We start from the raw sequence: 12,970 nt of genomic DNA on the forward strand, positions 1-12,970 counted from the left end.
ATGTCATTTTCACAGCAAAGTCTGTTCCTTTTCTTAGTTTTTATGTCCAGCATCCTCGAAAACGATTGCTCACAAAGATATGTTGTAACAAATGCTTTAAAAAATTCCAGGGCTGAGGCTCCACCGAACCCCTAGGGTTCGATCGAACCCAGGTTAAGAACCACTGATATATATATATAGTTAATAGTTCATACAGTGAGAGATGCAGTCAACTTTTGAATGTGGCAATGTTGACATTGACGTCAGCAGCCTCGTGCTCCTGCTGTCTGTAATGTTGACATTGACGTCAGCAGCCTCGTGCTCCTGCTGTCTGTTGCTCAACGCAGCGACAGGCTGTTGCTTTTTCAACTTTGAGCTGTCAAACTAACCGTGGGTGGTTACTGAAATGAAGTGACTTTCCCCTCCTTAAGTTAAGACTTAAGTTGGCATGACTCTGTCTATTATTACTCAGTTGGTAAGCCTCATTCAGTGAGGTGTAATCCTGATTATGTAACGCTTATGTAAACAAAGCTGTATCCACTCCAGGTAAACACAGTGTGTAGATTTCCATAGGAACAAGAATTTTAGTTATTACAATTATTATTATAATTATAGTTTCAGATGTGTATTTCTGTTTTTGTTCATTCTATCCTATTGTCACCTTACTTTGTTGTTGTTTGAGTTCGATCTATCTTTGTTGTGTCTTGTTTGTGCACAAAGACAAATGTAAAAGCATCAAGGTATGTTTTTTTTTTACAGGAAGGTAGGTCCTTTATGTTTGTGTGTGACATATACCAGCTCAGTTATGTTGAACTCTTTATTTCTGAATTTTCCTCCGCTCTCCTTCGCAGCTCTCTGAGAATGTCATCAACCGCATGAGGGAACCGGAGGCTCCTCCTAAACTTCCTCCCACTCCCACGCCACCTTCCAGGGCGCCTACCCTCACTCCTTCTCCTCTCCTACGGCCAGTGCCTCCCCTCTTTGACCCGATCACCTCCCTGCCTCCTCCCCCTCCTATTTTAGAACCTGTTGCACCTCCAGCTCCTCCTCCTCCACCAGCTCCATCTGTCACAGAGACTGTGGCAACACCTCCACCACCTCCTCCTCAACCTCCCACAGAACAGGTAGCAGCACCCACCATTATTGACATGGTGCTTCCATCCTCAGCACCTGCAGCTGCCGCTAATGCTGTTGCTGCTCCTGCATTTGAGCCTGTGTTGGTACCTCCTCCTCCTCCTCCTGCTCCTACTCCTGCTGCTGCTGCTGAGCCGGTAATTTTGCCTACCCCTGTCCCCCCTACTCCTCCTCCTGCTCCCATTATTCCCCTGATCCCTGCTCCAGCTGTGTTGGAAGTGATCCCGCCGCTTGCTCCTCCTGCCGCTGTTATCGAATCATCTCCTCCTCCCATAAATCAATCCATTGCTCCTTCTCCTCCAGTAATTGAATCCATTGCTCCTCCACTTGTGATTGAACCCACTGCTGCTTCATCTATACATGAACCCATACCACCTCCTCCTCCTGTCAAGATCGAACCCATCATTGCTCCTCCTCTTCCTGAATCGGAACCCCTTTCTTCCCCTCCTGTTTTTGAGCCTGTCGGCATCCTGCCATCAGCTCCACATCCTTTAGAGGACACTTTGTCCCCACAGCTTGCTGAGCCATTTGCTGCACCTCCCCTGCCTGAGTTTACTGCTCCTTGTGAACCAGTTGCACCTCCTCCTCAGCCCCCAGTAGAGCCAGCACCCCCTGCTCCTGTCCCCAAGCCAGTGGCGGTGCCTGAGCCGAGTTCAGCCCCACCAACTCCTGCTGCGCCGGCTGGTGAGTTTTATTACAGTATGTTGAAAATCACTATTTGTAATCACAAACAAATGCTGACGGAAGCAGTTGTGGCAAAGGAGAAATGCACTAGATTTATTGCTTTATGACGTATGTTCAGTAATATGGTATTGATTGAGACTGTATAACATTCTGGTGGTCAAGGGTAGCCTGATCAATAGCCTAGACAAGCTTACCAAGAGCCCTCTTTGTATGAAGGACGGATGATGGAGTAGTAGTGCGTACATTTGCTAAATTCATTTTAGTTTAACACAACCAGAAATATTTTCAATTTTGGCATTTTTGAAGCAGCTGGACAAACTTGTGTCTCGTTTGGCTGAATGCTCATTTCTATAAACTGAAGGAATTCATTGTTCTTGGTAACGGCTCATTTTATCCTGAAATGTATGGGGTGCTTCTTCAGTAACATGGTTAATTAGAAGGCAATGGTTCTGAGGGAATGAACTGTCCGAGGGTTTCTTTTAAATCCAGCTACATTGAATTTCAATTATCTTTATTGTGTCGTGTTTACTTTGAGCCACCTTAAGCCTTTTGTCTCCAACTTTTCTTGCGACTTGTAATTAGTCTGCATTTAAAAAAAAAAAAAAATATGGGCCTGACAGTAGCCTTGGTCATACTATGATTCATTGCTATTTCTGAACTGTTAATGAGATGATTAATGCTTTCTTGTAATAATATTAATAAACTGATGTTGTAATTAGTGGCCCTTCATTCTGCCTCCGTCAGTGTGGAGCTCAAGCTGTCATGATAACCCTTCTCCCTCACGCTGCTCAGAATAGTAAGCGTAAGCTCGGCAGTAGTCTTAAGTTTTGATCTGTCTGGGTAAGTTTTCTTTGCCTCAATTTCTCCTTTGTTAATGCAGACGTAATCAATGCTCTCATTTCATATTTGGTAAGAAAACCTTATAAATGCACTGCATGTTGTTAAGCACTAGTTTGGGACTAGCTGTGGAGCATTTAGATGTTTAAGAGCCAGACGTCTCCCTCAAAATTTGATGGAGACTGAAAACCTAAAACAGGAGTCGATATTGAAATTACATTCCCCAGATGTTCTACTTCTAATATTACTGTTATAACACGTTTGTCATATCAACTTTATAATGATGGTGGTGTAAGGGGAATCTCTGTAGTCCTTTTTGAGAAATACAAAGTTTTATAAACAGAGTTTAGTCACATTGTACATCTGGCAAACTGTCACTATAGCTCATGTACTATCAAGCAATTTAGTTATTTTGTTTTACAGTATAGGTATGAAACGACTCATACACATGTACAAAACTCCCTCTGTCCCTTTAACACTCGTAGTCTCTTTTGTGTGGGCGCACGTCCTTTATCTCTCGACTTTATCCCCAGCAGAGGACATTTAAATGTTACCCGTTCATTACAAAGTACAGAATGGGGCGTGGGCGCTGGTTTTTCAGAGGGTGGCATCCAGGGTGTGGGCAGGCTTCCCCATCCTTGACTGTGCTCAATCAGTAAGGTAATTAAAAAGGGCCAACTTATGCCACGCCACACTGACTCCAGTGATTAAAACGACACCTCCGCAGTTTCACACAACAAACCACCAGAGCTCATTAAGGGAAGGAGGTGGTCGGCGTATGTGTATGTGTGTTACATTTTGATTTGGCCATCGGGCTTCTGTGCTGTGTTCGCTGAACTTAGCAGCGTGCCTCACTGTTTGAGTGCACAAGTAGCTGTCGGACATTTAATCATAGGATTTATTCATAACACTTATGTCTTCATCTGTTTTTCCATTCTCTCCAGGGCCAGTTTGATTTTTTTCTCTTTCTAAAAGATGCATACAACAATATCTCACTTAGTTTTGTAACAGGTGTCGAGTGTATCTATTATGAGAAGAGAGAGAGGGAGAGAGAGAGCGAGCTGGCTATTTTCACGGCACAACAGTGTTCATGAAAGATTACAAATCCAATCTTCTCCCTCCTTAAATTGTCAGTTATGGATGTAAGTTCTACATAGGAGACTCTGAGGTGTCGTAGCTGCTATTTATTTCATTGACCATTCTTTATTTAATGATTGTGAGTTCATGGTTGTATTCATGTTTTTGTTCATGCCTGTCCCCTGTCACGCATTGTGCCTATATTTATCACACAACAGTGACGCTGGCTGACTCCTATTTTGTATGTACTCCCCTTGCAAGGTCACCTTGTAGGTTAATATGTCGCAAGCTCAGCAAGTAATACGAAGGAGTTAAAAAAAAAAACATAGTTAACTTGGACGATTGATCAAGCGTGCTCTTTTTAAGGAACCAAAAAAAAAAAAAAGGTATGATGAATGTGAATGTGAATCTCGTTAAAAAGTTGCAAAGTTCAGCCCAATTCTGAAAGGGTACAACCTTAATGAGGCGGACATTGATTATGTGTGTCCATGAGAGTCTGGTATCGAGTGAGGCTCTCTGCAGGTCGGCTGTCTCTAAATCATGGCCTGAGTCAGTATGTGTGCTGATTACACCATAGTCAAGGTTGAACCTCCTACACCTTCTTCAATGTGCTATAAATATTCATATGCCATAGCCCACACACTGCACTGGACTAATAGCCTGCTTAAAGTTGTCTCCCAGGTGCAGGAGAGAAAATGGGGGAAAGTGGGAGAGACGAGGGAAAACAATGGGAGAAATGTGGATGACTTTTAGTGTGCGTGCGTGTGTGCGCATAAATGTGGAGTGGGAAACTTGTGAAATGTATCACTCTCCTTTCTGAAAGTGACTTTTCTTGTTATCTTGTGAAAGTGTGAAATGATCAGTTAGGTCCTTTTTCGTAACATGAGATTGAATTAACAAGAAAGACTGTGAATAAAAGAGAAAATCAGAAATGGCACCTGCTTGCCAGGTCTGGAAGCTGCTTTTCTTTTTTTTTTTCTTTTTCTTTTCCTCCCTATTTTGAACATAGCGAAAGGTTTGCGGTAACTCGACTAAGCACCAGCTTGAAACGTGAGAAAGTAGTAATGTTACAGATTATGCCCTCCGCGCGGGTCCTGGGGTTAATGAAACTTCTGATGAGAAACGCAATTTGCCTTCGTCTATTATCTCCACCGCCAATAGCCTGTGCTCCACTGCCTCTCCTCCTCCTCCTCCTCTATGGGTTTTTTTTCCACAGGCTTCAGTGATTGGTGGAAAAGGAAAGGAGGGGGACATGTCTAAAAGGATGATGAGTTTTTAATCTTTTTAACATTTACATGTCCTACTCAGGATTGACACGAGCTCTGTCAATCTGGAATTGTCTCTGACCCTAACCAGCCTCCCTCAAGGACCCCAGACAGTGTTTATCATATCAGAACCTGTTCTCTGCCTGACCCTTCAGGCCCACTAGCTGTCTGAAGCCTATCTCTGCAGGGCTGGAGAGGATGTGGTGATAAATGAGGAGTTGCTTAGGTTTGTCTGAACTTGGAGGACTTTATAAAAATGTAACTTCTCATCGTGCACTGCTAAAGGGTGTATATTTTCAATCTATGTTTGAGATATTTTAAAGGGCGGTCGATAAAGAAATGCCAGTCTTACCTGATGGAAACCCTTCATAGTGGCAGGGCTCTGAATTAAAATGCCACTTGAGTTTGGTGTCCAGTTTTCTGTGTACTCTAGTGTCATAGCAAGAGGCCGCAATGTGTTTCAGTACAGCCTTGTTGTTGTGGGTTGAAAGAAATGCTTGAAAAGATACTTTTTGTCTCAGTGGCGACTAATGTAAATCTTTAAGTGGTGCAGCTTTAAGTTATATCATTTTCTCTAGAAGATTTATCCAATATTATGATAACCTGCCACATGACAGAAAGCAACCATAGCATGTCATCTGATGTTTTCATATTTACCTGACATAAAATATCAGTATTACATTATTTATTTATAGACAAGTCTGGATTTTGGCCTTACAGGTTGTCTTTCTGTCATAGTTTTTAAACACAGCTGTAATTAAACTCTCCTCTGCAGTGAGATCAACGGTGCTTTCGAGTGCTGTCAGATATGATTGATATTCTTGTCTCATACCCTGGACAGTAGGTGACAGCAGTCTTTGTCTTTGAGAATACACTATGCAGCGAAAAGTTGTCAACTGTCAATCACCGCCTCTGTTTGGGGCTCGTGTTTCATCTGAAGCCCTGTCACACTAAACCTCCCTCTACCTTTACTCTACCCAAATCGTTGTCAAATCGCGAGCTCTCATGTGCCGTTTGCTGCAGAGCAGAAGAGGCTATGGGCTATACATCCTGGCTTTGTGTATTTATGCACGAATGTCATTCAAGAGCAAATTATTAACAGTGTGGGTGTGACAACACGCCTGAAGGAGGTGAAAAAGACTATAATGACAGAGGGTGGATGGAGAAAAACTTGTTAATGAGCCGATTTTATGTATCCATGACAGCAGCTGCATCAACTGGAGCCCTGTCTTAGTAACAAGCGTCCATCAATTCAACGCTATCACAAACTGCTTTTTATTTTCATGTTGAACGACTGACGAAAGTGACAATTTTTGAATATTTGAAGACGATGACACGATTCTGCTTATTAACTCATAATTAAATCTTATTGCCATAACAACATTCAGACTAATTAACAGCTACCTACGAGATTCAGACTTGTGTTTGTGCAGGAAATGTTTTGAATTGTATGCATCATCATGAAAAAACAATTCACAATACACTCGTAGTACATAGTTTTTTTGTTGGTTTACCTTCCTGCACTTTTCATTTGTGATACTGTAATCAAATTACTAGTTTGACAAGGAAGTAGCACCACATGTTGGACTTTAACAGGGACAGAAATTATGAGTATGATGATCCCCCAAGCAACAAAATAAGCAATGTTATTAAACATGATGCTGGAGCACCAGGCTGTGTTGCTTTTAAAAATTGGTTCTATTTATTTAACAGTAGGTGCAAAAGCAAGATGACAAGAAAAAAAAATCGGCTTTGCACATTTTAGGTCTTATTGTTAATAATTTTTGTGTGTGTGGGTTTCTACTGGCCTGCTGTTACCACATGTTACCAGGTAATAATGGACACTGACAATAGGGATTATCCCGTCTAACTAATGCAGTGGGGGAGTAATCTTGACAGACTCAGACACTCCTCCAATCACTGCAGTGTCGCAGCACACTGCATGGCACTTCTGTCTTCAGAGCACGTTTTGGGCCCGGTCGCAGGCACGCATCTTTACTTTCATGCTTAATTACCTGCCAGGATAGAACAGTGGAGACATGAAATTATACATGTATGATGTCCCTGACATGAATATATGTAGATAGGGTGGTGCACTGCTGCGATTTGAAGATGCAGGAGTGTGTGTGTGTGTGTGTCCCTCTTGGTGTGTGTGCTTAGGCAATATATATATTTAATGTTTGTGTGTTGTGTTGTTCTTTTTAATCGAGTCATTGTGAAAACCGTGAAAACTCATCAGTTTTCCTATAGCCAAAGGCGTTGGCATCAGATTACTTTATAATTTACTATCACATAAAACTGAAAAAAGCAGCGAATCCCCGGAAATCACAGGGAACTGAGAAATGTTTAGCATTTTTGCTTTTTAAAATGACTTAAATGATTAATTGATTATAAAGTTGTTGTATAGTTCTGATTTTGTTTCTTTCAATTTGTAGTTTAATCAATAATAATAACAGTTGCAGCTCTTGTAACGACCCAGACCAATCTGCTCAGGCAAAACATCTTCTCACTGAATCATTATGAATGCTCATTGTCTGATTAATGCATTTTACAAGTCATGTTTCTTTTCTACCTTTTAGGACAGTATGACTCTATTCAGTGTCGCAGCAAACACAATATGCCTGTCTGTAAACAACAGCTGTGTACTTAAAACTCTCTTTCTTCCGTCTGTTTTTGTCTCCAGTTGATGAAGAGGCCCTGAAGAAGAAGATCACTGACGAGCTATATAAAGGCTTGGAGAGGGACAGGACCAAGGCAGAGCAAGAGCTGCAAGCCTGGTTAGACACACACACACACGCAAACACTCACACACAGCTTTGTTGTGAAATGGTAAACCAGTTTATGTTCATGAACTTCCAAGAAATTTCAGAAGTAAATTGATTGTTATAATTTTGTTTTGGAGTTGAACTTGAACTGATTTCTGGATTTGGGGAAAATGCCATACCTGTCTCCATACCTTCTTTCTTTCGATCATGACAGATTGAACCAGGGTGCTACACTAGTGTCAATTCCTATTCTGGGATTTCATTAGAAAACGAAGACATTTTCGGGTGTGACCGTTTTCCGCTTTCATTAATAGTCAAAAAGGTCAACGTCAGTCTTTTCCGATCCCCGCTGCGTTTTTCCAATCTACCTCTCTTCCGAAGCACATCAGCACTTTTTCCTCTCTCTATCTCTGCTTCTACTCTCCTTCCCTTGTTCTCTCCGGATCAATTAATCATGCCTGAGAAAGGAGGGCGCTATCCTGAGGTAATTTCCTGGGTGTTGAGTGGGGTGATACATTAGCCCTGCCTGATGAAGAAGCATACTCTTCATGTAAGGAGTACATTTCTCGTCTCCCCTCCCTTCTCCTCTTTGTGACCCTAAAGAAGCAGGTGCACGTGCCATAATGTCCGATAATCGCGTTGCTCCCCCTCTTTAATAGGCCTGGATGATTTCCAGCAGACCCTGGCGAATGAACAGCTGTGATTAGCCACTAAACACACTCTAATACTGTATGGTGAAAAAACACAACCCCTCTATATCCAGGAGGAGGTAGTGTTAGCCTAGCGATTAGACTATTTTTTGAGGCTCGTTCAAGAGAGTGGTTTTGAGAAATTATTTGTCTATTGATTTTTTTTTTCTCGCTATTTTATGTTTTTTGATGTAACTGCTTCCTGCAGCTCCCTTATTGATGCCTGTTCAGAGGAGTAAGTACTTCAAAATTATGCCCTCCTTGCAAATAATTGAAATCATGGTGGCTTTCAAGCCCCGCAATTTTTCTTCCAGCTTGGCACGGGCTGTGTTTTCGCTGAAAGAAGACTTAACTGAACATGAAATGGTAAATAAGCAATCATCAGTTAGCCAGCACTTGTGTATGTGTGTGTTTGTGTGTCAGTGCATATTAATATCAGTTTTTAATGCGGCTTGTCTGCGGTTTGATTTTTCTTTTCTGATTGTTTTGTCACATTATTTTGGTTGTATTTTATGTGCGTGTGTTTCCGTTCTTGTTTTAACAGTTTGGCAGCTAATAATACATGGCACAGCCGTCATGGTGGATTCTGTGTTTTTAAGAATAGCTCCAAATTTAATTCTGCTAAATTAGAAAGCTCTGAAACGAAGCTTTATTTAAGTGGAATTTGTTTGACGACTAGGCAGCATCTGATCACAATCCAACCTTGACCGTATCAGAGTTCTGGCTTAGCTCAACAAATTCAATATCTTCTGTGTGTTAGAACTGGCTCATAATGCTCCCTAATGTTATCACATTATAAAACCAGTTTTAAAAAGACAAGTGTAACTGCAGCCAGTGATGTTCATGCAAACATTTTGCCTTCGCCTGCAGAATGAACCACTACCAAGATTTTCACCACCCCTATTCCACTATTTGACTATGTTTGGAGGGCCCTTCTGGTATTTGATTCAAGTTGCAGCATATCACATTTCATCTGTGACCACATGTTTATCACTCATGACAATACTAAATTTGCTTTTGGGAATGCAAAATACCCTAGTTTGCATTGACAAAGGCCTTTATATTTGACTTGGCCTCATAGTGTGTCCACACAGCACTTGTTGCAAAAGCGGGATCGTTGCACAGGATGTGTTCAGGCACAGTCCTGAGTGTAGCTCACCTATGTTTTGGTAGTGGATGGAGCCCAAGCCAAGATGTACACTAAACACACACTGTAGCAATGGAAGAAAGTAGACTTGAAGTACAAAAACGAGTTGCTTTTTACAAGTAAAAGCTTGAGTGTTACATAGTTGGATTGTTTTGAATGGAGGTGGATTGGTTTTGTCAGGCAAGCATAAGACGGATGACTGAAAAACACACCTGAACCGTCTCACACACTTGCTATTACACCTTCATGACTTGTACCTTATTGTATTCAAATTCGGTGAAGTAGAATGAATGGACAGTGGAAGTTATAGGCTCAGGCACTTCATCACCTTATTCAAGTGTCTAAATTCCTGGCTGAGTCAGGGCCAGCTCTATACATTTTTTGAGTGTAACAAAGACCTTTTTTAAAAAATTTTTTATCGAAGTTAGTTTGTGAATTCTTTTGGCCTGTGAGGGTATTATGTGAGAAATGGAAGAGCAAAATTTTAATGAATATACCTAAAGAGAGTAGCAAAAAATATGAAAATATGACAAATATGCCACTAAACTCAAACACGCACAATATATTGGTGAAAACTGCACTACAAAAAAACACATATATAAGCATATATGCTCATGAGTCGACTTAAAAAGACTCTAAACTAAATAAACAAAAGGTTTTGCTCATGAAGCCATACCACCGTCCGTCAGCACTGAAAATGTCTTTCCAATCCTTTTATGTCACAATTGAACTTTTCTATTAATTTGTAGTTATTTCAGATAATGGTGACTAATGCTTTCTTTTAATTGAAATAGATGAGAGGAACACAGTGCCTTTTCTTCTCATCTGGGCTGTTAACCTGTAATTAAATTGCAGTGGTATTTCACGTTCCCACAGAGCAGGCAGTAATTAAGCCAAGCTTTTGGTTGTTGAAGGTAATCGAAGCACAGTGATTGTGGCCTTTGCTGTGTTGGAAGACTCAGTAAGGAGACTGGAGAGGTTTTGCTGCAAAATTGAAGTAAGAGGTAACGTTTTTTTTGTGTGTGTGTGTGTCTGTGTGTGTATGTGTGAGTGTATCAAAGCTCAGCTAACAAGGCCGCACAGTGTCTCACTAGTTATTGAACCCTGCAGTGAAACTGCTTCACAGCTTGAATACAGGGAAATGGAAGAAAATGTGAACCCCTAGGTCACTGGGAACGAACACACATACATGAACACACAGGAGATACATGAGGCCAAAATCTCAAGGTCATGTTCAACCTCAACAATTGCTCCTGCAGTTGGTCTATTTTTAAAATTCTCCTCAAGGAGTATACTGAATCTTAACTGCTCATTAAATCTATTTCACCGAAAAGAATATAGATAAATGAAATAAAACAAGAATCTCACTCATTTAACCGATATATAAACCATTCATGAATACAACTTTTGGAAATCTTATTGACACTCAATTTCCCTTTTGCCTTTATTTGCTGCTTTTTGTTTTGTTTTTTTGTCCATTTCTGCCTTCATTAGACAGAGGTCAAGAGAGAGAAAGAGAGAAAGGGGGAATCACAAACACCGGCCAGTCCCTTGGCATTATAGTACATGCTCCTTTAAGCCTGTACAGATATCTGCTAAGAGCTTAGTACAAGCCCAAGATAGTTTGGAAAAACTATTGTTGGAAAAAATAAGCCTTGAATAATTTAAGCATGTTATAAAGGTAGATAATTACAGAAATAAGCCTAAAAATGATGTATTGTTAAAGAACATTAGACCTTCGCAAGGCACCAACACATTCCATTTGCTTTAGTGTAAAATCTAATTATTTCCACTCAGTATAACTCCTCCGTTCTGTCCTTTTGAAATATTGCTGTGTAGGGTCCACAGATCTAGGGAATTCTGATGAACAGTGGCATTTAGATTAGGCAGTATATCTTTGGTTTGGCTTTAGGGCCATACTTGGAACTCCATAGATCTGTCTTTGCATGTTTTGCTCTGGTAGAAGTAAAGTAAGGGTTCTGTGAGGAGTTCATTTGGGTGCAGCCTAAACTCATTTGTAGCAAGGAGTGGCTGCAGGGAGCAGATTTGCCTCTGCTGCTTCTCTGTGAGGCACTGGAGTGGAACAACTCAGAGAAAAGGATGAGAGAGAAGGAGGGATGAAGGGGAGAAAACTCCATCCTGTCTCTCCTCCTTCGACCTAACTCATCCTGCGTCACCATTCGATCTACTTCTTCTTCTCCGGGGTTATTCTCTCTGGGTTTTCTCCACCTTGCCTTCCCCGTCTTGTCTTTTCATTCCTCCCATATCCCCTTCTTTCCCGTATTTCTCATACTTCTCATTCTATTTTCTTCTTTTTCATGTCTTTTTCTGACCTCCCACTCTCAATCTCCCCTCCCATGCACGAAATGCATATGTTTTAATGTCCATACTTAAAGGTTAGTCCACATTGTGAAAGTTCTGCCCATTATTTCAGCTTGTAGTCAAACTGCTTCTGTTGGCTTGTGCGATATAATTGCATGTCAGACTTTTGAGTGAGAACACTGACCTTCTCTCAGGGCTTCTGTCTTCCATCCCCACTAACCAGCCAGCCTGGTAAATTCTTTATTGTTCCCAAGTCGGACGCAGACAGATAGTCTAACCTATAGATTTTTACATTTTGTTTGTTTTTATCTTTCACACAGAAATACATACAGTGATGCACATACAAAACCCTCAAACTCATTTTAAAGTTAGAAAGTTATTAAAAAAAGACAAAGTTCTCGATTCCAACTTGATTTAGCTAGGACTGTGTCTGGGGAGTTGTGATTCCTCCTTTTAAAAATGTGTATGAATCAGCAGCATTGCTCGTCTTTGATCAGATTCTGACTGCACTCGCATTTACCTTTTGATTTCTTCATGATATTCTGACTGCAACTACTGCAGAAACATAGCACACCCCAGCAACTTTACAGCACTCTCTCACCCATAATGATAACGACAATAATAATAATAGTGAGCTTAACTACTGCTAATAATCATCATAATAATATCCCTTATTTATGTTGCACTTTTCAACCACCTCATGCGTCCGAACAATCAATCAGCTAACTAGCAGCTACTGCAAATCCAACCATCCCAAACACCCTAGCTAGCACCTAGAAATAACCGAATAAGCATGGAGAACATCATATCTAGTGAACTCTGATAATCTGATAATATCCCACCAACCATCTAATAAACCCTGGGAACCACTTACATCTAATACCACTCTAACAATAATGCAAAACACAGTAGCAAACCTCTAGAAATACCCCACACTTAGACCAAGCACCTTAGCAACACCATAGCAACCAACCTTTGGAAACCTAAAGTCACAATAGCTTTCTAACTATGTAATTTCGGGTCTAAACAGAGAGCAGTATTTGTTTGAGATATTGTCATTTGGAGTTGGGC

General features: G+C 40.9%; 1 protein-coding gene across 6 annotated transcripts in view; it reads left to right on the forward strand.

Moving 5' to 3' along the window:
* The first annotated feature begins 810 nt into the window (after window positions 1-810).
* Window positions 811-12,970, forward strand: part of chchd3a (coiled-coil-helix-coiled-coil-helix domain containing 3a) — a 62,505-nt gene continuing 50,345 nt past the window's right edge. For 3 of the 6 annotated variants that reach the window (XM_027272168.1, XM_027272167.1, XM_027272169.1), the window contains exons 1-2: window positions 811-1,797; window positions 7,660-7,753. In XM_027272168.1, the coding sequence (XP_027127969.1) occupies window positions 855-1,797; window positions 7,660-7,753 (1,037 nt within the window). In that variant the 5' untranslated portion in view covers window positions 811-854. The remainder of the gene's footprint in view (window positions 1,798-7,659; window positions 7,754-12,970) is intronic. The other 3 variants (XM_027272170.1, XM_027272171.1, XM_027272172.1) reach the window with 3 other exon arrangements.

Source organism: Larimichthys crocea, chromosome XX, assembly GCF_000972845.2.
Source record: "Larimichthys crocea isolate SSNF chromosome XX, L_crocea_2.0, whole genome shotgun sequence".
Taxonomy (NCBI): domain Eukaryota; kingdom Metazoa; phylum Chordata; class Actinopteri; family Sciaenidae; genus Larimichthys; species Larimichthys crocea.